The sequence below is a fragment of the Callithrix jacchus genome, chromosome 13, assembly GCF_049354715.1.
Source record: "Callithrix jacchus isolate 240 chromosome 13, calJac240_pri, whole genome shotgun sequence".
NCBI classification, from domain to species: domain Eukaryota; kingdom Metazoa; phylum Chordata; class Mammalia; order Primates; family Cebidae; genus Callithrix; species Callithrix jacchus.
This window is the reverse complement of record NC_133514.1, coordinates 63,842,873-63,868,940: the sequence shown is the minus strand read 5'-3', so window position 1 is coordinate 63,868,940 and position 26,068 is coordinate 63,842,873. Positions and strand designations below refer to the sequence as shown.

Sequence of the window (26,068 nt, the reverse complement as noted above, 5' to 3'; positions counted from 1 at the left end):
TGTTAGTTTACTAAGAAACTAGCAAGTAATGGTCTCCAGCTCCATCCAAAATTACTTTGTTCTACAAGCATCATTTAACTTTTAATTTTAAAATGTATTGTATTGCCAGATACCTCTGCAGGTCAGGAGAGTGGAACACTTTGCAGTTATCTGTATTGTATGAATCTTTGTTCTGATGAGGATGTGTTCAAAGTATTAGTTTTATTTTGTTTAGACTAAAAGGAAATTAATACTTAGTAATTTTCTCTAATGAGGATGGAAAATTTTATCTCAGTTTAAAAATATAGAACAATAGAGATAGGGTTGTTTTTCTTAAAAAAGCTATTACAGCATATAATTTTGTATATGCATTTGAATGTTGAAATGCAGAGCACTTCAGCATCTTTACCGAAGCCCTGGTTCTGGAAAATGTTCTTTTTTTTTTGGCCTTTATTGCATTCTACCCATTAATGAAGAGCGCTTTTTTTCTTTCTTTTTTTTTTGAGACACAGTCTCATTCTGTCCCCCAGGCTGGAGTACAGTGGTGTGATCTCCGCTCACTGAAACCTCTGTTTCCTGGGTTCAAGCAATTCTATGCCTCAGTCTCCTGAGTAGCTGGGATTACAGGTGCCCGCCACCACGCCTGGCTAATTTTTGTATTTCTAGTAGAGATGGGGTTTCACCATGTTGGCCAGCCTGGTCTTGAACTCCTGACCCTTGTGATCCACCCACCTCAGCCCCTGAAAGTGCTGGGATTACAGGTGTGAGCCACCATACTCGGCCTCTTTTTTTTTTTTTTTTTTTTTTTTAGTTGGAATCTTGATCTGTTGCCCACGCTGAAGTGCAGTGGTGCTGTCTTGGCTCACTGCAACCTCTGCCTCCTGAGTTCAAGTGATTCTTATGACTCAGCCTCCCGAGTAGCTGGGATTAAAGGTGCCCACCACCATGTCCTGCTAAGTTTTATATTTTTAGTAGAGATGGGTTTCACCATGTTAGCCAGTCTGGTCTTGAACTCCTGACCTCAAGTGATCTGCCCACCTTGGCCTCCCAAAGTTATTGGGATTACAGGTGTGAGCCACTGCCCCCGGCCCCCATTTTTCTTAACAGGAATTGTTACCTCACTCCTACCTGGAAAAGGGAGGAAAAAATTTTTGTTTAAAAAGAAAGGAAACTGGCTGGGCCTGGTGGCTCACACCTGTAATCCCTTTGGGAGGCCAAGGTGCGTGGATCACGTGGTCAAGAGATTGAGACCATCCTGGCCAACATGGTAATGTCCACTAGAAATAGAAAAATTAGCTGAGCATAGTGGTGCACACCTGTAGTTCCAGCTACTTGGGAAGCTGAGGCAGGAGAATCGCTTGAACCCAGGAGGTGGAGGTTGCAGTGAGCTGAGATCTCGCCAGTGCATTCCAGCCTGGCAAAAAAGTGAGACTCCAAAGAGAGGAAACTTAATTTTTTTCTTTATTTCCTTTGGAATAACCATAGTGACCACAGTTAAGAATCCAACCTTGCCAGCATCACTGATGAAGGACTGCCGAAAAGACGAGACAATATCTATTATTATTATTATTTTTAAGATTGAGTCTTCCTCTGTTGCTCAGGGGCTGGAGTGCAATAGCGTGATTTTGGCTTACTACAACCTCCATCTCCCAGGCTCCAGGGATTCTCCTGCCTCAGTCTCCTGAGTAGCTGGGATTACAGGTGTCTGCCGCCGTGCCTGGCTAATTTTTGTGTTTTTAGTAGAGACTGGGTTTCACCATGTTGTCACTGGTCTGGAACTCCTGACCTCAAGTGATCTGCCCTGCCTTGGGCCTCCCAAAGTGCTGGAATTACAGCCATGAGCCACCACAGTAGGCCACCACATAGTAGAGGCACAGCTGGCTTCTACTATTGTTTTTTAATAATATAAGTATAGTTAAAAAAAAAAAACTTTGTTGAAGGGTTAGATAAAATGCTAAAGAGCTATAGTTAACTTTAGAGATAAAGACTGACTGCCCCTCCTGGGCAGTAAAACACATGTTGGAGAAAAAACTTTGTTTACTCCTCAAGATACAGTATGAACCTTTGGCCTTTAGTGAACTTCATAGCCTAATTGGTGCTCTGAACACTGTAGTAGTGGTATGCTGTTGAAAATTATAGAAAAATGCATATTAAATGAAACTGTAACTGCTAATGGTTACCATTTATTGAGTACTTATTCTGTGTCTGTCTTTTCTTATATTTTCTTTAATTCTCAACTGTATGTTACCTATATTTTATAAATGAGGAAATTTTATAAATGAGTTTTAAAGAGGTTTAAGTAACATAGTACTTAAAAGAGAATGTAATTTATAAGTCAAGCAGATCTGTGTTCAGTTCCCAGCTTTGTGTGACCTTGGGTAAGTGATCTTAGGGGGCATTTATAGTTATCAGTCCTTATATTTAGCAGTCATAGGAAGTTATTGTTTAGGAAGTTATTGTTCCATTTTAAAGCAGAGTGTCCAAGGAGATAATTAGTGGCACCAATCATGGGGAGACAAGCTTATTGAGTACCTGATACCTTCTATAAAAGAGGGTAATATGGAACTGACTTTATCTTACGAGGGAAAGACCTAGCTGCAGTAAGTTAAAATACCTCTGGACTAATCATGCATGAAAAAAAAGTCTTGGTTTTTATTCAGCATATTGAAGAGAAAGTATTTAATTACTTTATAGATGTGAAATTTACCACTTGAGAAACATTTGTGGATATGCAAATATTATTAAGATTTAATTTGCCATTAGCCAAGTGTGGTGGCGCTTGCTTGTAATCCTAGCTATTCCAGAGGCTGAGGCCAGAGAATTGCTTGAACCCGGGAGTCGAAGGTTGCAGTAAGCCGAGATTGCACCACTGCACTCCAGCATTCCAGCACTCCAGCCTGGGAGAGGAGCAAGACTCTGTCTTAAAACAACAACAAAAAGATTTTGTTTGCCTTGGGTAGTCTGGTTTACTCTCTTGGTATATTTTTAATAGCATTTGCATTCTTACCAGTCTCCTGGTTTTGATGATAAATTATATAGTTACCCTAATTACATTAACTCTTCATTCTTGCCATAAAAGCTAGTTATTAGCTATGCTGGTTCCAAACATCAAAAAATAGGATCTATCATTTTTTATTAGTCGAGTGTTTTTTAGTACTTGTTAAAAGTATTTATTTTTATACTTAGGTGTTTTTTCGTATTTGTTGCTGTTTTTTTTCTTTTTTTGAGATGGAGCCTTGCTCTGTTGCCCTGGCTGGAGTACAGTGGTGTGATCTTGGCTCACTGCAACCTCCGCCCCCTGGATTCAACTGATTCTCTTGCCTCAGCCTCCCAAGTAGCTGGGATTACAAGTGTGTACTGCCATGTTCAGCTAATTTTTGTATTTTTAGTAGAGCAGGGTTTCTCCATATTGTTCAGGCTGTTCCTGACCTCAGGTGATCTGCCCGCCTCAGCTTCCCAAAGTACTGGGATTATAGGTGTGAGCCACTGTGCATGGCCAAAAAAATTTTTTATATTGCAATAATTTTTAATAAAATCTGTGTGCAGGAAACATTTTATTCTGTTTTGAAGTAGCTTAAAATTAATTGATTATTAGATTATGTTTAGCTTGTATAGCAGTAGTTAAATGTCTTTTGTTTGTCTTTGAAACAGGATGATGATTGGGGAAACATCAAAATAAAAAATGTAAGTATTTTCTTATGAATGTTTATTATAATGCAGTAACCTCGTTATGATCCCAAAATAAATTCCAGATGACTTTTTTTCATATGTATATCCATTTTTCCAGCATTAAATACTTGCCTTTTCTTATTGACTTGTATTAGACTTTTTCTTGAAAATCAGTTGTAGGTTTGTTTTGTTTTTTTGTTTCATTGATCTAGTTGATTAAAGTTATACTAGTACTGAATGTTTTTGATTACTAAAGCTTTATAATAAAAGTTTTGAAAAAAATGAGCTGGGTGTGGTGGTGCATGCCTATAATCCCAGCTACTCAGGAGGCTGAGGCAGGAGTATCACTTGAACCTGGGAGGCAGAGATTGCAGTGAGCCAAGATTGTTCCACTGCACTCCAGCCTGGCAACAGAGGGAGACTATGTCTCAAAAAAAAGTCTTAAAATAAGATAGTATACATTCTCTAACTTTCTCCTCTTTGAGATTTTGTTTGAGATTACATTGAATCTGTAGTTCAATTTAGGGAAAATAAACATCTTAGCAATATTGAGTATTTGAATATGATGTACTTCCTTATTTATTTAGGTCTTTATTTTCTCTTAGCAGAGTTGTAGTTTTTCAGTATAGAGATTTTGCATGAGTATTTTTTTTTTGAGACAGGATCTTACTCTCACGTAGGCTAGAGCACAGTGGCATGGTCATGGCTCACTGCAGCCTCAAACTTCTAGGATCAAGCAGTCCTTCCATCTCAGCTTTCTGAGTAGCTGGGACCACAGATGTATGTTAATATGCCCAGTTCATTATATTTATTTTTTGTAGAGATGGGGGTGTCGCTATGTTGCCTAGACTGGTCTTGAACTCTTGGGCTCAAGCGATCCTCCTGCCTTGGCCTCCCAAAGTGCTGGAATTACAGGTGTGAGTCACCTTGCCCAGCCTTGTGTGATTTTTCTTAAATTACTGGAACTTAACATTTGTTCGCTGCTTAAAATGATGTTAAAAAATTTGTTTCCGGTGTTCATGGCTAGAATGTAAAAATACAATTGATTTTTCTAGGTTTATTTTCGTTCTGTGTTCTTACAAGCAATTCACTTACTAATTCCAGTTGTGTTTTTGGCAGATTCTGTTGAGTTTTCTGTGTACATAAACATTTTATCTGCAAATAATGACAATTTTTTGCAATATATTTTCTGCAAATAATGACAAACTTTCAGTTTTCTTACACTGTATTGAAGTGTAATTGGTAAACAAATGACTTCTAATTTCTTTCTTTCTTTTTTTTTTTTGAGACAGAGTCTTGCTCTGGCATCCAGGCTGGAGTGCAGTGGTGTGATCTCAGCTCACTGTACCATCGGCCTCCTGGATTCATGGCAGTTCTTCTGCCTCAGCCTCCTGAGTAGCTGATACTACAGGTTCCTACCACCACACCCAGCTAATTTTTGTATTTTTAGTAGAGATGGGGTTTTGCCATGTTGGCCAGGCTGGTCTTGAACTCCTGACCTCAAGTGGTCTGCCTGCCTCAATCTCCCAAAGTGCTGGGATTACAGGTGTGTGAGCCACTGTGCCAGGCCTTGTCCTACTTTTTGATAGGGCTTCTAATACAGTGGCAGATTCTGTTGGGTTTTAATAGAAAGTGATAAGAGTGGACATCTTGGCCAGATGTGGTGGCTCATGCCTGTAATCCCAGCGTGGGAAGCTGAGGCAGTGGATCACTGGAGGTCAGGAGTTTGAGCCCAGCCTGGCCAACATGGCAAAACCTCGTCTCTACTAAAAATACAAAAATTAGCTGAGCCTCATGGCATGCGCCTGTAGTCCCAGCTACTTGGGAGGCTGAGGTAGGAGAATTGCTTGACCCTGGGTGGTGGAGGTTGCAGTGAGCCGAGATCACACCACTGTACTCCAGCAGGGCAACAAGCTAGATACCTCTTCAAAAAAAAAAAAGAGTGGACATCTTGTTTTATTCTAGCTCACTGCAACTTAAAATTATGAAAGACTGTTAATTTTTTTTTTTTTTAAAAGACAGGGTTTCTCTCTTGTTGCCCAGGCTGGAGTGCAATGGTGTGATCTTAGCTCACTGCAGCCTCCACCTCCCAGGGTCAAGCAATTCTCCTACCTCAGCCTGCCAAGCAGATGGGATTACAGGTGTGTGCCACCATGCCTGGCTAATTTTTGTATTTTTAATAGAGATGGGGTTTCACCATGTTGGCCAGGCTGATCTCGAAACTCCTGACCTCAGGTGATCTATCCACTTTGGCCTCCCAAAGTGCTGGGATTGCAAGTGTGAACCACTGTGCTCAGCCTGTTAAATTTGGTTAAGTTTTTTTCTACTGCTGCTTAAAATGAGTGATTTTTTTTCCTTTTTTTCTTTTGGTGATATGTTTATTCTCATTGACTTTTTACTTAAACCTTGTATTTCTGGGATGTGTAGTTCTCAGATTTCTTGGTTTTGTGACCCTTTTGCCCTCTTACAAATTATGATTCACCTCAGAGTTTTATATACAGACACACCTCATTTTATTGTGCTTCACAGATAATTGTGATTTTTACAAATTGAAGGTTTGTGGCCACCCTGCATCGAGCAAGTCTGTATACACCATTTTTCCAGCAGCATGTATTCACTTCATATCTCTTTGTCACATTTTGGTGATTCTTGCAATATTTGAAACATTTTAATTACTATCATGTGAAGTATGTTGATCTTTGATGTTACTTTTGTAATTATTTTGGGGTGTCATGAATCACTCCTATAAGACAGCAAACTTAATTGGTAAAGGTGTGTTCTTGACTGCTTCACCCACCTGCAGTTCCCTCCTCCCTTTCCTTGGGCCTCCCTGTTCCCTGAGACTAGATAGTATTGAAATTTTGCCAGTTACTAACCCTGCAGTGGCCTCTAAGTGTTCAAGAGGAAGGAGTTGCATGTCTCTTTCTTTCAACAGAAAGCTTAAGCTTAGTGAGGAAGGCCTGTTTAAAGCTGAGATAGGCCAAAAGCTAGGCATTTGGCATGAGTTAACCAAGCTGTGAATGCAAAGATGCAGTTTTCAAAGGAAATTTAAAAGCTAAAGTTCTTGAAGTGTTACTGCAGTGAACACATGAATGATAAAGCAAAACAGCCTTATTGCTGATATGGAGAAAGTTTAAGTGGCCTTAAGTCAAAGCCTAACCCAGAGCAAAACCCTAATTCTCTTTAATTTTGTGAAGGCTGAGAGAGATAAGGAAGCTACGTTTTCTTCATCAAACTAACACAGGAACAAGAAAACCAAACACCACATGTTGTCACTTATAAGTGTGAGCTGAACAATGCGAACACATGGACACAGTGGGGAGAACAACACACACTGGGGCCTGTTGGGTGGTGGGATGTCGGGAGAGCACAAGATTTAAAGAAAGAAGCAATCTCTGTAACATAAAAGTGCAAGGTGAAGCAGCAAGTACTCATGGAGAAGCTAAGTTATTCAGAAGATCTAGCTAAGATTGTTGATAAAAGTGGCCTATACTATACAACAGATTTTCAGTGTGGATTAAACAGTCTGATATTGGAAAAAGATGCTGTCTAGGCCTTTCATAGCTAGAGAGGAGAAGTCAGTGCCTGGGTTCAAAGGACAGGCTGACTCTCTTATTAGAGGCTAATGCAGCTGGTGACTTTTAAGTTGAAGGCAATGCTCATTTACCATTTCAAAAACTGTGGACTTCTTAAGAATGATGCTAAATCGGGCCGGGTATGGTGGCTCACGCCTGTAATCCAAGCACTTTGGAGGCCAAGGCGGGCGGATCACCTGAGGTTGGGAGTTCAAGACCAGCCTGACCAACATGGTAAAAACTCGTCTTACTTAAAAAAAAAAAAAGAATGATGCTAAGTCTACTCTGCTGCCTGTGCTCTGTATATGGAACAAAAAAGCATGGATGACAGTATATCTGTTTACAGCATGGAGTACTGAATATGTTAAGGCCACCATTGGGACTTACTGCTCAGAAAGATTCCTTTCAAAATGTTACTGCTCATTGACAGTGCACCTGCTCACTTGAGCTTTGAGGAAGATAAATGAGATGAATGTTGTTTTTGTGTCTGCTAACACAACAACTATTCTGTAGCCCATGGATCAGGGAGTAATTTCTACTTTCAAATCTTATTTAAAAGATACATTTTGTAAGGCTAAAGTTTCCCTATAAAGTTGTTTCTCTGTGAATCTGGGCAAAATAAATGAAAAATCTTTGGGAAAGGATTCACCATTCTTGATGCCATTAGGAACATTCATGGGAGGAAGTTAAAATGTCATTGTTACCAGGAGTTTGAAAGAAGTTGATTCTAACCCTCATGGCTGACTTTGAGGAGTTCAAGACTTGAGTTGAGGATGCAATTGCACATATGGTGGAAATAGGAAGTAAACTAGAATTAGAAGTCATCAGGCGTGGTGGCTGTCTCCTATAATCCCAGTACTTTGGGAGTCTGAGATGGGAGGAGAGCTTCAGGCTGGGAGTTCGAGACCAGCCTGGGCAACACAGTGAGACACTGCCTTTACAAAAAATAAAATTAGTTGGGAATGTTGGTGTATAACTGTGGTCCTAGCTACTCTGGAGACTGAGGCGGTAGGATCACTTAAGCCTAGGAGTTTGAGGTTACACTAAGCTATGATTTTGCCACTACACTCCAATCTGAGTGACAGAGTGAGACCCTGTGTCTAAAAAACAAAAAAGAAAAAAAAATGGAGCTTGAAATTGTGACTGAATTGCTACAATCTCATGATAAAACTTGAACAGGTGAGGCGTTAACTTATGGATGTGCAAAGAAAGTAGTGTCTTGAGCTAGTCTCTACTCCTGGTGAAGAAGCCGTTAATGTTGTTGAAATGACAACAAAGAATTAAAAATACTACATAGGTTTAGTTGATAAAGTGGCAGCAGGCTTTGAGAGGATTGGCTCCAGTTTTGAAAGAAGTTCCACTGGATAAAATGCTGTTAAAAAGCACAAGTTACAGAGAACTCTTTCATGAAGGGAAGTCAATTGATGTGGCAGATTTCATTGTTGTCTAATTTTAAACAATTACACAGCCTTCAGGAACCAGTGCCATGATCAGTCAGTAGCCATCAACTTGGAAACAAGACTCTCCGCCTCCAAGAAGATGGTGATTCACTGAAAGCTCAGATGGTTGTTAGCTTTTTTTAAAAAGCAATAAATTATTCTAAAATTAAGGATGTGCATTCCTTTTCTAATGTTGTTGCATATTTCACAGACTGGTATAAACATAATGTTTGCATGCACTGGGGAAACATTTTTGTGTGACTTGCTTTATTGTGATACTTGCTTTCTCATGCTCTGGAACTTAAACTGCAACATCTTCAAGGTATCCCTGTATTTTCATCTATGTAATATTGTTTTGTTGGGTAGAAGTTAATTTTATTGAAGTCTAATTTATCACATTTTTTAGCGAATTGTACTATAAGAAATCTTCGTCAGTGCCAAGTTTACAAGATAGATATTTTTTTCTGTTTTCTTTTAAAGCTTAATAAGTTTTAAGTTTACATTTAGATATATTGTCTGTTTTGAGTGAATTCTTGTGTTTGCTGTTAAGGAATGGTTAAGGTTTATATTTTTCACATGAATATTTAGTTTAGTGAGCAGCATTTGCTGAAAAGACTATCCTTTTCAAGTCTTCCTCAGTGTGTCTGTTGAAAATCAGTGGACCATACACATACGGGTTTATTTCTGGATTCTGTTTTCTTCCATTGATTTTTATATATACCTTTATACTCATTCCCTGTTGTTTTGATTCTTCAAGCCTTGAAATCAGGCAATTCTTCCAGTTGTTTTTCTTTCTTTCTTTTTTTTTTTTTTTTGAGATGGAATCTCGCTCTGTTGCCAGACTGGAGTACAGTGGCGTGATCTTGCCTTACTGCAACCTCTGACTCCCTGGTTCAAGCTATACTCCTGCCTCAGCCTCCTGAGTAGCTGAGATTCTAGGCACCTGCCACCACACCCGGCTAATTTTTTTGTATTTTTGGTAGAGACAGGATTTTACCGTGTTTGCCAGGATGGTCTCGATCTCCTGACCTTGTGATCCGCCTGCCTTGGCCTCCCAAAGTGCTGGGATTATAGGCGTGAGCCGCTGCACCCGGCATGTTTTTCTTTTTTAAAGTTTTGTTGGTTATTCTGGGATCTTTGTACGTCTATTGTATGTTTTTAGATTCAGCTTGTCATTTTCTCCATAAGAGCCTGCTGGGATTTTGATTGGAATTGCATTTAATCTGTATGTCAGTCTGGGACAGTTCAATGTTGAGTCTTCTAATCCGCAAACATGGTAATAGATCTTAACATTTCTCAAAACAATGTCCGGTGTTGGGACTTACACATATTTTGTTCCACATATTGATAAGTATTTCATGATTTTTTTTTTTTTTTGAGACAGAGTCTTGCTTTATCATCCAGACTGGAGTGCAGTGGCATGGTCTCGGCTCACTACAGACTCCGCCTCCCAGGTTCAAGCGATTCTCCTGCCTCAGCCTCCTGAGTACCTGGGATTACAGGCACCTGCCACCATGCCTGGCTAATTTTTCTATTTTTAGTAGAGACAGGGTTTCACCATGTTGGCCAGGCTGGTCTCGAACTCCTGACTTCAAGTGGTCCGCCTGCTTCAGCCTCCCAAAATGCTGGGATTACAGGCATAAGCTACCACACCTGGCTTATTTATGGTTTTTAATGTTACCATAAGTGGTACTTTTCTTTCTTTTTTTTTTTTTTTTTTTTTTTGAGAAGGAGTTTTGCTCATTACCCAGGCTGGAATGTGATGGCGCAATCTCGGCTCACCGCAACCTCCGCCTCCTGGGTTCAGGTAATTCTCCTGCCTCAGCCTCCTGAGTAGCTGGGATTACAGGCACACGCCACCATGCCCAGCTAATTTTTTGTATTTTTAGTAGAGACGGGGTTTCACCATGTTGACCAGGATGGTCTTGATCTCTTGACCTTGTGATCCACCCGCCTCAGCCTCCCAAAGTGCTAGGATTACAGGCTTGAGCCACCACGCCCGGCCTCTCTCTCTCTCTCTCTTTCTTTCTTTTTCTTTCTTTCTTTCCTTCCTTCCTTCCTTCCTTCCTTCCTTCCTTCCTTCCTTCCTTCCTTCCTTTCTGATGAGGTCTTGCTTTGTCACTTGGACTGGAGTTCAGTGGCACAATCATAGGTCACTGCTGCCTTGAATTCTTGGGTTCAAAGGGTCCTCCCACCTCAGCCTCCTGAATAGTTGGGACTACAGGCATGCACCATTATGCCTGGCTATTTTTTTGTTTTTGTTTTTGAGACAGAGTCTTCCTCTGCTGCCCTGGCTGAAGTGCAGTGGTGTGATCATGGCTCACGGTAGCCTCTGCCTCCCAGGTTCAAGCAATTCTGGTGCCTCAGCCTCCTGAGTATCTGGCACTACAGGAATGTACCACCATGCCACGCTAATTTTTGTGTTTTTAGTAGAGATGGGGTTTTGCCATGTTGGCCAGGCTGGTCTTGAATTCCTGGCCTCAAGCAGTCCTCCTGCCTTGATCTCCCAAAGTGCTTGGATTATAGGGGTGAGCCACCACCCCCAGCTGTGGTATTTTTGAAATGTCATATTCCAGTTGGCTGCTAGTGTATATAAAAATAAAGTTAATTTATAATTGACTTTGTATCTTGTGACTTTATTTTAAATGTTAATTTCTTAGGAAATTGTAGGTATATATGTCATCTGTAAGTAAGGCCATTTTATTTCTTCCTTTTCAATCTCTGTGCATTTTGTTTCTTTTTTTTCTTTATTGCAGTGCTTAAGACTTTATACGCGGCCAGGCGGAGTGGCTCACGCCTGTAATCCCAGCACTTTGGGAGGCCGAGGTGGGTGGATCACCTGAGGTCAGGGGTTTGAGACTAGTTTGACCAACATAGTGAAACCTGTCTCTACTAAAAATAGAAAAAATAAGCCAGGTGTGGTGGCTGGCACCTGTAATCCCAGCTACTCGGGAGACTGAGGCAGGAGAATCACTTGAACCTGGGAGGCAGAAGTTGTGGTGACCTGAGATTGAGCCATTGCACTCTAGCCTGGGCAACAAGAGTGAGATTCCATCTCAGAAAAAAAAAAAAAGACTTTAAATGCAGTGCTGAGTAGAAGTGGTTGATAGGGGATATCATTGCCTTTTTTCTGACCTTAGGGGAAAAACCTCCAGTCATGGCTAGAGGTAGTTTATAGATGTTCATCATCAGGTTCAGGAATTCTATTTCTAGTTTGCTGAGAGATTTTGTAATGAATGGAAGTTAAATTTTGTCATTTTGTAAATGCCTTTTATGTATCATTTTTGTATCTCATTAATCCATTAATGTAAACTACATTGACTTTTGAGTATTAAACAGAACTTATATTCTTGGGTTAAACACCACTTGGACATTATATCTTGCTGGATTCTATTTGCTTATCTTTTGTTAAGGGTTTTTGTGTCTCTTTTCATAAGAGATAATGGTTTGTAGTTTTCTTGTTTTTTTTTTTTTTTGTCTGGTTTTGCTATCAGTGTAATGTTGTTCATATAAAAGGAGTTAGGAAGCATCTCCTTTTTTCTGAGTTTGTATTGTTATTTTTTCTTTTTTTTTTATTTCTGCTCCCACTCCACCAGGATATTTTTTCTTTAAATGTTGCCTAAAATTCTCTAGCGGAGCCTAATTCACTAGACTTCATCTGGGTTTGGAGTTTTCTTTCTAGGAAGACTTTAAGAATTTAATATCTTTAATAAATGTAGGACTAAATATTATATTTTCTTTCATATCAGTTTGGTAATTAGTATTTTTTAAGGAATTATCTCATTTAAGTTGTTGAAGTGATTGTCATATTCTACTGTTATTATCCTTTAATTCTAGAATGTATAGTGCTGTTTTTTTTCTCCTCTAGTATTGGCAAGTTACGATTTGTCTGTTTTCTTTGTCATCCAGCCAGAGGTTTATAAGTTTCTTTGTTTCCCCCTCCCAAAAACATATTTAGCCTGTTCATTTATTACTTTGTTAACTTTTTCTCTTTATTTCTTCCTACTTTGGTTTCAGTTTTTTAAAAGTTTTCAAGATTTTTATATAATCATATTTTGTTGAATGAGATGCTGAAATCCAGACAAATGGTGGTAACTTTTTTTGTTTGTTTTAGAGATGGGGGCTTGCTTTGTTGCTCAGGCTGGCCTTACGCTCCTTGGCTCAAGCAGTCCTCCCACCTCAGCCTTCCAACTACCTTGGACTATAGGTGTGCACCACCGCACGTGGCTTGGTTTTAATTTTTACTTTCTTTAGCTTCGTCAGGTAGAAGCTTACCTAGGTCATTAATTTTAAGCCTTTTTTGTTTGTTTTTATCCCTTTTGCTCATTTTTGTATTTATGTATTTCCTATTTCTTAATGATTTACTTTTTTGAGTGCTTAGTATATATGGTGGAATTTTGTCTGTACTTTATTGTTTTCAAATGTTTTATAGACACTTTTAAGATTTGTGTAGCTAGTTATATCAGTCTTTTTATTTATTTATTTTTTGAGATGGAGTTTCGCTCTTGTTACCCAGACTGGAGTGCAATGGTGATCTCGGCTCATTGCAACCTCCTCCTCCTGGGTTCAAGCAATTCACCTGCCTCAGCCTCCCGAGTAGCTGGGACTACAGGCACGCGCCACCATGCCCAGCTAATTTTTGTATTTTTAGTAGAGACGGGATTTCACCATGTTGACCAGGATGGTCTCGATCTCTTGATCTCGTGAGCCACCACGCCCAGCCCAGTCTTTTTAATATTTATGTCACTTTTAGAAAATCTTCCAACAATACATGAGTTTGTTGATTCACTTGCATTCTTTTATAAGTATTAGTTTTTTTACGTTTAAATCTATTTTTTTTTTAATTTTTTATTGCATTTTAGATTTGGGGGTACATGTGCAGAACATGCAAGACAGTTGCATAGGTACACACATGGCAGTGTGTTTTGCTTCCTTCCTCCCCTTCACCCACATTTGGCATTTCTCCCCAGGCTATCCCTCCACACCTCACCCTAACCCTAACCCTCCCCTTTCCCCCCAATAGACCCCAGTGTTTAGTACTCCCCTCCCTGTGTCCATGTATTCTCATTTTTCATCACCCGCCTATGAGTGAGAATATGCGGTGTTTCATTTTCTGTTCTTGTGTCAGTTTACTGAGAATGATGTTCTCCAGATTCATCCATGTCCCTACAAACGGCACAAACTCATCATTTCTGATTGCTGCATAATATTCCATAGTGTATATGTGCCACATTTTCCCAATCCAGTCTATCATCGATGGGCATTTCGGTTGATTCCAGGTCTTTGCTATTGTAAACAGTGCTGCAGTGAACATTCGTGTGCATGTGTCCTTATAGTAGAACGATTTATAGTCCTTTGGATATATACCCAGTAATGGGATTGCTGGGTCAAATGGAATTTCTATTTCTAAGGCCTTGAGGAATCGCCACACTGTCTTCCACAATGGTTGAACTAATTTACACTCCCACCAACAGTGTAAAAGTGTTCCTTTTTCTCCACATCCTCTCCACCATCTGTTGTCTCCAGATTTTTTAATGATCGCCATTCTAACTGGCGTGAGGTGGTATCTCAATTTGGTTTTGATTTGCATCTCTCTGATGACCAGTGACGATGAGCATTTTTTCATATGATTGTTGGCCTCATATATGTCTTCTTTTGTAAAGTGTCTGTTCATATCCTTTGCCCATTTTTGAGTGGGCTTGTTTGTTTTTTTCCTGTAAATCTGTTTGAGTTCTTTGTAGATTCTGGATATCAGCCCTTTGTCAGATGGGTAAACTGCAAAAATTTTTTCCCATTCTGTTGGTTGCCAATTCACTCTAGTGACTGTTTCTTTTGCCGTGCAGAAGCTGTGGAGTTTGATTAGGTCCCATTTGTCTATTTTGGCCTTTGTTGCAAATGCTTTTGGTGTTTTGTTCATGAAGTCCTTGCCTACTCCTATGTCTTGGATGGTTTTGCCTAGATTTTCCTCTAGGGTTTTTATGGTGCCAGGTCTTATGTTTAAGTCTTTAATCCATCTGGAGTTAATTTTGGTGTAAGGTGTCAGGAAGGGGTCCAGTTTCTGCTTTCTGCACATGGCTAGCCAGTTTTCCCAACACCATTTGTTGAACAGGGAATCCTTTCCCCATTGCTTGTTTTTGTCAGGTTTATCAAAGATTGTATGGTTGTAGATATGTTGTGTTGCCTCTGATGCCTCTGTTCTGTTACGTTTAAATCTTTACTCTTTAATTCATTATGGTTGTGGTGTGGTATGAAGTGGGGAGCCGATAGTATGTTTTTCTAAATTATTATATGGTTTTTCTCAATATTTTTCATTATATAATCCCTTTTCCTAATAATTTTTAAGGGCATTGTTTTAATCTCTATTATTTTTCTGAAATTTCTTAGCTATTATCATGGATATAAATTTGCTGCACTAATGAATCATTTTGCAGGGTTTTTAAAGGAATTTCATTAAACTTAATGTAACTATAATTGCATCTTTATACTAGTCAAGTTCAGACACTTGTTATGTCCTTCAGTTTATTTAGGTGCTTTTTTTATATCCTTAATTAAAGCTTTATTCTTCTCTCATGAAAGTATTGCATTTTTCTTGTTATATTTATTCTTAGATTTATGTTGGTATTTCTTCTATTGTGTTTTCTAATTGGTTATTGCTAGTATATTTTTTAAATAATTGGCTCCTAAGATAGTTGTCTTTGGAAAAAGATTCTTGGCCAGGTACCTGCTTATACCTACAATCCCAGCCCTTTGGGAGGCTGAGAGGGGAAGATGACTTGAGGCCAGAAGTTTGAGGCTTCAGTGAGCTATAATTGTGCCACTGTACTCCTGTCTGGGTGACAGAGTGAGTCCCTGTCTCTAAAAAAAATAAAATCTGTAGTGATGGCTTAGTATTGCTTTATAGGTTTGCAATGATCTTATAAAATGTCTATGTAGAAATGTGATAGAATAAAGTTCATTAGATTTAATTATTGGTATTCTTAACTGAATTTGTTGGTCTTACTAATTTCCTAATTTTGATCATCTGGATATTTTTAGTCTTCTGGCTATCATTTTTTCCTCCCTGGTTTTTTTTTTTAAACCACTTCTGGTTCTACCTTTTTCTTTGTCTCATGTGTTCATGCCTTCCAATTAAGATATTGAGTAAGAGAGTAATAAGTTGTTCATATTTTAAGATTATAAGCTTTACAATGACAGTGTCTTCCTTTTCCTTCTATTGTATGGAGTGTTTACACATGTATTAAATAAAAATATTTACTTAGGTTAATGTGTAGAATTACAAAATTGGATATTTTGAACAAATTTGTATGTCTGGTTTGATGTTTTCCAGTAATGGAGAATTTAATGCTCTAAAAATATTTGTATTCAAATGTAAATAATCATTACAGTTACATAATAGACATTCACAGAAAGAATTTTATGAGTGCTTTTTGTTTGTTTGTTTTGTTGTTTGAGATAGGGTCTCACTCTGTCACCCAGGCTGGAATGCAAGTGGTGTGGTCACAGCTCACTGCAGCCTCAACTTCCCAGGCTTCAGTGATCCTCCCGTCTTAGCTACCAAGTAGCTGGGACTACAGGAGTGCACCCCCATACCCAGCTAATATTGGTATTTTTGTAGAGACAGGGTTGTCGCCATGTTGCCCAGGCTAGTCTTGAACTGGACTCAAGCCATCCACCAGCCTTGGCCTCCCAAAGTGCTAGGATTACACGCATGAGCCACCATGTCTGGTCTGAATTTTATTAGTTGTTAATTTGTTGTGGAGAGAAATGATGCCACAAAATATTAATGATCGTTTGGGGATTTCCCGCCCCTTCAATATTGTAAACATGATTAGATGTTTTTATGGCAATATTTATTTTTTCCTTCAGCTTTATTCAGGTACAGTTTGTATAGAGTAAAATTCACCTGTGTTTGATGTACAGTTTGGGCAATTTTATATTGTCATGTAACTACCATCACAATCACGATTTAGAAGTTTCATCATTCTAAAAAGTTTCTTTTTACACCTTTGCCTTGGCCTCAAGCAGCCACCCCAGTGGCTTTTTACTTGATTTAAACAATTCAGTGATTTTTAGTAGTGTATTTATAGAGTTGTGCAGCTTTTACCGCAGTCTAATTTTAGAACATTTCCAATTACCCCAGAAAGAAACTTGGGCCATTTAAAGTCACTCCCTCTTCCCACCTCCAGTCCTAGGCAACAGCTAATCTACTTTCTGTAGATTTACTTTTTTGGCAAATAGAATTATGTAATATGTGTTTCTTTGTGTTTGGCTTCTTTTGTTTGAAATAAACATTACAAACTTTTGAGGATTTTCATGAAATTACTTTTTTTTAAAACAGGGAATGACTCTACTAATGATGGGGTCAGCAGATGCTCTTCCAGAGGAACCCTCAGCTAAAACTGTCTTTGTAGAAGACATGACAGAAGAACAGTTAGCATCTGCCGTAAGACACTCCAGATTTGATACGTTTGATCACTACTTTTTGAAGGACCGTTATTAAGGTGTCTTTCAGAAAGTAGCATCTAAATGTCTTGAAGACTTAATTATTAATATCAAGATAGATGTTTTTAGTAGTAAATAAGAGTTTTATTTTTGATTAGCTTAAGAGAGTCCTTAAATAGTGCACAGTTAGGTTTTTTTTGTTTAAGTGTTTACTATTACTATTTTATGAGAAAACAGGGTAAAAGTGTAGTTTAAATGCTGGAATATTTAAATTCTTAAAATCCTTCATTTGGAAAATACATACGTTTTTATTCTGAATTTAAGTGCAAAGTCATTTAGAAACTGGCCAACACATGTCACGTTTTCTTTTTTTTTCTTTTTTAACACCTAGCATTTATTTAGTGCCATTCATTCATTTTCTTTTTTTTTTTTTTTTTTTTTTTTTTTTTGAGATAGGGTCTTGCTTTGTCACCTAGGCTGGAGTGCAGTGTTATGATCATAGCTCATTGTAGTCACAACCTCCTGGGCTCAAGTGATCCTCCCACCTTAGCCTCCTGAGTAGTGGGGACTGTAGGCGTGTACCACCATGTCCAGCAAATTAAAAAAAATTTTTTTTTGGTAGAGACAGGGTCTTGCTGTGTTGCCCAGGGTGATTTTAAACTTCCGACCTCAAGCTGTCCTTCCTCCTCAGCCTTCCAAAGTGCTGGGATTATAGGCGTGAGCCACTGTGCCCAACCTGTTATTTTGTTTTTTGTTTTGAAGTGTTTCTATGCATATTTTGCCTACTCTGCTCTCTTGATAAACCTGCAAAAAGACAGGACTGGTATGATTATTCTCTTACTATATTTAAGACAGAAACTAAAGCATAATATGATGGCCAGCATGATCCAAGTAAACATTTTTTGTTGAGGGAAATAAAACTGTTTCTTTTTTTTTTTTCTTTTGGAGAGGAAGTTTCACTCTCATTGCCCAGGCTGGAGTGTAATGGCACGATCTCGGCTCATTGTAACCTCTGCCTCATGGGTTCAAGCAATTCTCCTGCTGAAGCCTCCTGAGTAGCTGGGATTACAGGCATGTGCCACCATGCCCAGCTAATTTTGTATTTTTTTTAGTAGAGACGGTGTTTCTCCATGTTGGTCAGGCTAGTCTTGAACTCCTGACCTGAGGTGGCCCGCCCACCTCGGTCTCCCAGAGTGCTAGGATTATAGGCATGAGCCACTGTGCCCAGCCAATAAAACTGTTTCTTTAGATTGAAGGCAGAATATAAATTAGTAGAAGTTAGTTAATGGTACTTGATTCAAAATGAGAACTTTAGTGATTTATATAGGCCATGTCGTTTTGTAAAAATGGTTTAATCATTTAATTTTTTTTTTTTTTAAACCAGATGGAGTTACCATGTGGATTGACAAACCTTGGTAACACTTGTTACATGAATGCTACAGTTCAGTGTATTCGTTCTGTGCCTGAACTAAAAGATGCCCTTAAAAGGTAAGACTGAAGTCGTCTTTGGGTAAACGATGTTCACATTTGGGTGAGTAGTATTGTTTTGTTTTGTTTTTAGCATCTTAATTGAGATATAATTAATTTATTATACAGTTTGCCATTTTAAAGTGTTAATGATTTTTATAATGTTCACAAGGTTGTGCAACCATGATTCACCACGATCGATTTTAGGACATTTTCTCCCCCTCCAAAAGAAGTGTCATACTCACTGGCAGTCACTGCTTATACCCTTTCACTCACCTCCAGCCCTAGCCAACCATTAATCTACTTTCTGTCATAGATTTGTTCATTCTGGGCATTTCATATAGATTGAATCATATAATATATGGTCTTTTGTGACTGATTTATTTAGCATGTTTCCATGGTTCATTCATGTTATAGCATGTATAATACCTTATTCTTATTTTATGGCTGAATAACATTTTATTTTTTGGATATATCACATTTTTTTAATCCATTTATTTTGCTGATGGAAATTTAGATTGTTTCTGCTTTTTGGCTATTATGAGTAATGCTGCTGTGAACATTCATGTTTTCTGTGTAGATGAACTGTTTTTATATAGTAACTCTATGTTTAACATTTTTGAGGAACTGCCACAATGATTTTCCAAAGTGATGGTACCATCTTACATTCTCACCAACAATGTAAGAAGGTTGCCAATATTGTCTGTTTTTGATTAAGCCCTGTAGGGGTGTGAAGTGTGCTATCTCAATGTGGTTGTCATGCACACATTTTTTTGGTGATAAATGAGGTTGAGCATCTATTTATGTACTTATTGACCATTTGTATGTCTTCTTTGGAGAAATATTGGTTAAAATCTTTAGCCAGTGTTTTAATTGGGTTGTCTTTTTAAAAATTCAGTTGTGGGCTGGGTGTGGTGGCTCAAGCCTGTAATCCTAGCACTTTGGGAGGCCGAGGCGGGTGGATCACGAGGTCAAGAGATCGAGACCATTCTGGTCAACATGGTGAAACCCTGTCTCTACTAAAGATACAAAAAATTAGCTGGGCATGGTGGCACGTGCCTGTAATCCCAGCTACTCAGGAGGCTGAGGCAGGAGAATTGCCTGAACCCAGGAGGCGGAGGTTGCGGTGAGCCGAGATCGCGCCATTGCACTCCAGCCTGGGTAACAAGAGTGAAACTCCGTCTCAAAAGAAAAAAAAAAAAAATTCAGTTGTGGTTTTACATATATACAAGTCTCTTATCCAGTGGATAATTTTCAAATCTTTTCTTCTATACTATAAGCTGTCATTTTACTTTCTTTTTTAAAAATTTATTTACTTTTTTCCTAAGTTTGTCTTATGCAGTGTCCTTTTACTTTTCTTGATGGTACGTTTGAAGCACAAATAGTTTCTAATTTTGATATAGTTTAATCTTAATTTTAATTTTTTCTTTTTTCATGTGTGCTTTTGTTTTCATATGTTTGAAGCCATTGTTTAATTCTAGGTCACAAAAACTTACTTCTATGTTGTTTTTCAAGAGTTAATATACTTTTAGGTCTTCTGTTGAGGCCTGTGATTAATTTTTATGTAAGATGGGAAGGAGGGAAGAAGCGAGGTGTTCTTGGCTATTCTTTTGCATGTGTATATCCAGTTCTTCCAGCATCATTTGTTGAAGGCTATTGTTTCCCCATTGAATTGCCTCAGCACCTTTTTTGAAAGCCAGTTGACCATAATGTATAAGTTCATTTATGAATCCTAGATTCTTTTCCATTTATATATATGTCTGTCCTTATGCCAGTCAGTACTGGTTTTAAAAAAGAAAAGAACATTTTGTTTTTGTACCATCATACACCAGGAAAAGAGTAAAGAATTAGTTGCACATGTTTTGAGAACCTATGAAATAGTCTACAAATCAGGGTCCCTTCTTCCAGTGAGTATAAATTTAACTTTAAAAATATGTAACTTAAGGCCAGGCTCAATGGCTCATACCTGTAATCCCAGCGCTTTGGGAGGCCAATGTGGGCGGATCATGAGGTCAGGAGATCGATACCATCCTGGCCAACATGGCGAAACCTCATCTCTACTAAAAATACAAAAAAATGAGCTGGATGTGGTGGTACATGCCTGTAGTCCCAGCTACTTGGGAGGCTGAGGCAGGAGAATTGCGTGAACCCAGGAGGCGGAGATTGAAGTGAGCTGAGATTGCGCCACCATACTTTAGCCTGGGCGACAGTGCGAGACTCCGTCTAAAAAAAAAAATGTAACTTCATTCTGGCTAAATTTATACAACTGTCTTGATACATAAATTGTCAGTTATTTATGATAGAATTTGGAACTACAATATGGATTCTGGATGGCTTCATGAATATTGATTTTTGTTTTTTCCCTCAGTGTCTTGTGAAAAGTTGTAATAGAACTGAAGAGAAGGGAGAGAAGGACTGTGCAAAAATCTGAAAGAGTGACTTTAAAGGTTTTCTACATTTCTCTGAAGTGAATAGTTGTCAGATGTTTATGAGAAATTGCGTAGATTGCAGCTGATGTATTTTCAGTAAACAAGACACAGTATCTGTCTTCAAGGCACCTACAGTCTAATAGACAAAGACTATCAAGTAAACACGTACTGTTTCAGAACTGCTTTGATGGGAAATGTAGGCTGCTATGAGAACATCTAAGGGGGTTAATTAAGGGATGGGTATCTAAGGATAGTTTGGGAAGACTTCCTAGAGTAACTGGTATTTAAACATTTAGGTATTATCAGCCTGGATGAGAGGTTAGGGAAGTGTGATAGTGGACTGGAGGAAAGACTATTTAAGCAAGAGTCTGGAGGCAGGAGACTGCAACATACTCAATGTGACTGCCTTGAGAAGGATGGGTGTAGAAATGGTGATAGATGGGAGATTAGCAAGGGCCAGCTACAGATCCTGAAGTCATTTTTAAGGAGTGTGGACTTTGTGTTGAGGGCAAAGAGAAGCCATTGGAAGATTTTAAGCAGAGTACTGACATTCAAATTTTCCTCTGAATTCTAGGTAGTGTGTTACCTAGATTATTATTTTATTCTTTAATACAATTTTCATTGTTATTCTTGCTTAAAAGTTACCTGGTAAAATCTTATTGTGTGTTTTACATATATCCCAAAATATTGCTTTATTTTACCCTTTCCTGTTATCCTTGGATGATAATATTGCTTGGATTAAGAGTCTAGGCTAAAGCCATTTTTCCTCAGTGATCCATAGTTATTTCTCCACCATTTTTGTGTGTCCATGCTTACTGATGATTTTAATTATTTGATTTTAATTCTTTTCTGTTAGTAGCTTTTAGGACTTTCTCTCTCTCTCTCTTTCTCTCTCTTTTTTTTTCCCCAGAGTTTTCCAAGAATGGGAGAGTGTGGGTTTTATTTATCTTATCTAGTGCTCAGTGAGCACTTTTAGTCTGAGGACTCTTGTCTCAAACTCTAGGACATTTCTTGGTCATTATTCCTTTAGATACTGCTTCTCCTCTGGTTTCTTATACATATTAAAATTTCTAGATTTGTTTTTTAATTTTCTAACTTTCCTCCGTGTTTTACATTTTTATAATTTTTATGTGATGCGCACTGGGGAGATGCCTTAGTTCTGTCTTAGATTTTCCTGATTCATACATCTAGTTTGTTTTACTGCTTATTTATCACGATGTTCTGTTCTTTTTTATAATTCCCTGTTCTTAATTTTTGGATCTAAATCCTGCTTTTATTTTTCTGAGGCTCTGAAATATTTTTATTTAAAGATTTTTTTTTTCCTTCTTGTTTGGCCTTTTAACTCTGTTCTCTTTGGATGTAAAGGTTGTTCTTCCTTCATTTGTTTGAAGGTTGTGTAATCATATCATGCAACCATATTCTCTTCCTTATGTCCCAGTCGAAAATTATCTCAATAGGTAGCTTGCTGGGGTAGCTTTCTGGTTAGCACCCCTTGGGGGTGGCTGATGGAGATAGCCTTGGCTCACTTTCAAGATTTCCTCTTAAATATTTTCTTCTGGGATGCCTTTTAGCCTCTGTTCCTGGGAGAGTGCTCTTTTATGTTTTGGAAAGAGTTCTGTATAAGCAGGGGAGATTTTATCCTGACTGGTTCTATTTTCCTGAAACCAAAAGAAGTATTTTTTTTCTTTTTTTTAAAATAAAAAGTGAAAGTTACTTTTTTCGCTTTTTGGGTTTTATTTTTAGTATTTTTTTCTTTTTTTTGGTATAGCATCCTCTGATACCAAACAAAAGAAGTAGTTTTTGAATCCTAAATTTTCTCAAGAGAGTCCCCTTACTAACATAATTGATACAGGATGTCATGGATGGTGGTATGTCTTTGGAAAAATGGCACTAACTGACACAACAAGAATGAAAGAACAGAAAAGCATTCCATGAAGGGTGTTTTATAGCTCTAGATGAGGAAGATCATCCTATGAATACTTAGCAGAACTTGTCTTTGGCAAGTTCTATAGAGTGCGAGGTATGGGTCCTGTGTGCGGTGGCTCACACCTAAAATCCCACTACTTTGGGAGGCCAAGGCAGGTAGCTCACTTGAGCTCAGGAGTATGAGACTAGCCTGGGCAACAAGGCGAAACCCCATCTCTACAAAACAAACAAACAAGAAAACAAAAATTAACCGGGTGTGGTGATGTGCACCCGTAGTCCTGCAACTCAGAGGCTGAGGTGGGAGATTGCTTGAGCCCAGGAGGTTGAGGCTGCAGTGAGCCATCAGCGTGCCACTGCACTCCAGGCTGGACAACAGAGTGAGGCCCTGTCTCAAAAAATAAAGTAAAATAAAATAAAAAGAGAGTGGGATGTATAATGATGAAGGGTAGAAGAAAAGTGTAATCAAGAGAAATAGACTGAATTAGCTTAAGAGGCAATACAGACCAAGAACTATAGAACTATAGCCACTGGTAAAAAATAAGGTTTGAAATGGCTTAATGCCGCCCAACAGTGGAATACATCATACTCTTGGAGTTAGGTTCTTAATTAAGAACCTAGAGTGAAAACTATTTGTAATAAAAAGTCATCCTAAAATTCTACAAATTATTCATGAAAAGACAGTATCACATGGCAAGGCCTAGCTCTCAATATGCACTGCATACCCAGTTTTTCCATTAATAGTTACTAGATTGCTGTCTTTCTTTCATCTTTTGCTGCAAGATGAAGTAGCTAGCTTGTATTTGAGAATCACAAACTATGAAAATATATATCGTGTTTTTTCTTATTTATTTATTTTTTTTGAGACAGAGTTCTCACTCCCTCACTCAGGCTGTAGTGCAGTGGTGCCATCCAAGTCACTGCAGCCTCTGCCTCCTGGGCTTAAGTGATTCTTCCATCTCAGCCTCCCAAGTAGGTGGAATTACAGGTGCTGCCACCATGCCTGACTAATTTTTGTATTTTTAGTAGAAATGGATTTCGCTATATTGTCTCAAACTCATCACCTGTTAGTGATCCTCCTGCCTCAGTCTCCTAAAGTGCTGGGATAACAGGCATGAATCACTGCGCCTGGCTGAAAATATTTATCTTTAAACACTAGAGTCTCACTCAGTTCAATGAGATGCTCATATTATGAGAGGCAAGAACTGAGACACTCAGAACAAAAAAGCCCCATATCTCGTATCACAACTGTCTTGTGGATATGTTCATTGAGTGGGATTGCTTACACTAAATTATTTTCATTTTTTTAGCCTGTTGAGGGCATATCTTCATTTACATTTTTTAAACATTTTTAATTTTTTTTTTTATGTTTTGAGACAGGCCTTGCTCCATTGCCCAAGCTCTGGAGTGGCATGATTATGGCTCACTGCAGCCTTGACCTCCTGTGCTCAAGTGATCCTCCTGACTTGGCTTCCCGAGTAGCTGGGACCGACCTCAGGTGTGCGCTATTATGCCCAGCTTTTTTTTTTTTTTTTGAGAATGAGTGTCACCAGGCTGGAGTGCAACATTGCAATCTTGGCTCACTGCCACCATCTGCCTCCTGGGTTCAAGCAATTCTCCTGCCTCAGGTGCCCAAGTAGCTGGGACTACAGGTGTGCACCACCACGCCCTGCTAATTTTTTGTATTTTTAGTGGAGACGGGGTTTCACCATGTTGGCCAGCATGGCCTTGATCTCCAGACCTTGTGATCCACCCACCTCGGCTTCCCAAAGTTCTGGGATTATAGGTGTAAGCCACCTTGCCTGGCTGCTAATTTTTTTTTTTAAGTGGAGACTAGAGATGGCTATGTTGCTCAGGCTGGTTTCGAACTCCTGGACTCAAATCAATCCTCTAAACTCAGTCTGCAAAAATTTTGGGATTACAGGTGTGAGCCACCACAGCTGACACACAAATCTTCATTAAGTAACTGATTTCAATTTGTTCTTGACAAAAAAATTTTAAATAACAGAAAAGTCTATATATTTGATATTCACTTCTTTTTCTCAGCCATCTTCTCAGCCCGTTTGTCAGGATATGATGAAACTGCATTGTACATTTAATTTATGCAGATTGAAGGTGTGCCCTGGGCTGGATGTGATGGCTCATGCCTGTGATCTCAGTGCTTTGGAAGGCTGAGTGTATAGCTTGAGGCCAGAAGTTTAAGACAAGCCTGTGCAACATAGACCTTCATCTCTACAATAAAAAAAAAAATTAGCTCTGTGTGGTGGTGTGCACCTGTAGTTTCAGCTACTCATGAGACTGAGCTGGGAGGATTGCTTGAGCCCAATCTGTATCATAAGCAGAATAAATGAGAAAAATCTTAGAACTAGGTCAACAAACAACATTTGAAAACTTTAACATATATTTCTTATTTTAAAAAAATCTCCAGTAAACAAATGATGGAGGGTTACTTTCTTAACATGCCAAGAACACCTCGCTCCTTCCCTCCTTCCCATCATACATAAAAATTAACCACAGGCCTCAACAGAAGAGCTAAAAGTATATTAACTCTTGAAAAACAACATAGAAGTAAGTTTTGTGACCTAGACTTAGACAATGGCTTCAAACATATGAAAACAAAAGCACACATGACAAAAGAAAAAATTAAAATTAAGATTAAACTACATCAAAATTAAAAATATTTGTGCTACAAATGTACTATCAAGAAAGGTAAAAAGAAAATCCATTTATATTCATGCTGTATAGTATTCTATTGTGTGTTGTGCTACCAATTTGTTATACATTCTTCTGTCAAATATTTGGTTTGTGTTCAGTTTTTGGTTATTATGAAAAACATACTCTGCATATTCTAGTACATTTTTGGTCACGTGCTTGTGTTTCTGTTGGGTATATATGAGTATATATACTCATATATATATATATATTTTTTTTTTCATTGATGAGTCTTTTTGTTGTCTTTTTTTTTAATCAAAGGTCCCTTAGAGGTCCTGCTTCCATGAATAGCAGTGACCAGGAGAAAAGAGAGAGGAACCAGCCGGCACAGGGAGGGGTCATCTCCACAACATTTTATTTATACACAGAACTAAACAGACAAGCAAGAGTCACTATTGCAGTTAGAAGTTGGCAGCATGGGAAGGGGGAGGAA

The 26,068-nt window shown here is 38.5% G+C and overlaps 1 protein-coding gene across 2 annotated transcripts in view; it reads left to right on the top strand.

Annotated features, from left to right (window-relative positions):
* The window catches only part of USP14 (ubiquitin specific peptidase 14), a 54,756-nt gene that overhangs the window by 5,359 nt on the left and 23,329 nt on the right, over positions 1-26,068 (top strand). The window contains exons 3-5 of one of the 2 annotated variants that reach the window (XM_002757109.6): positions 3,631-3,663; positions 17,001-17,105; positions 18,489-18,592. In XM_002757109.6, the coding sequence (XP_002757155.1) occupies positions 3,631-3,663; positions 17,001-17,105; positions 18,489-18,592 (242 nt within the window). The remainder of the gene's footprint in view (positions 1-3,630; positions 3,664-17,000; positions 17,106-18,488; positions 18,593-26,068) is intronic. The other variant, XM_003734626.6, reaches the window with a different exon arrangement.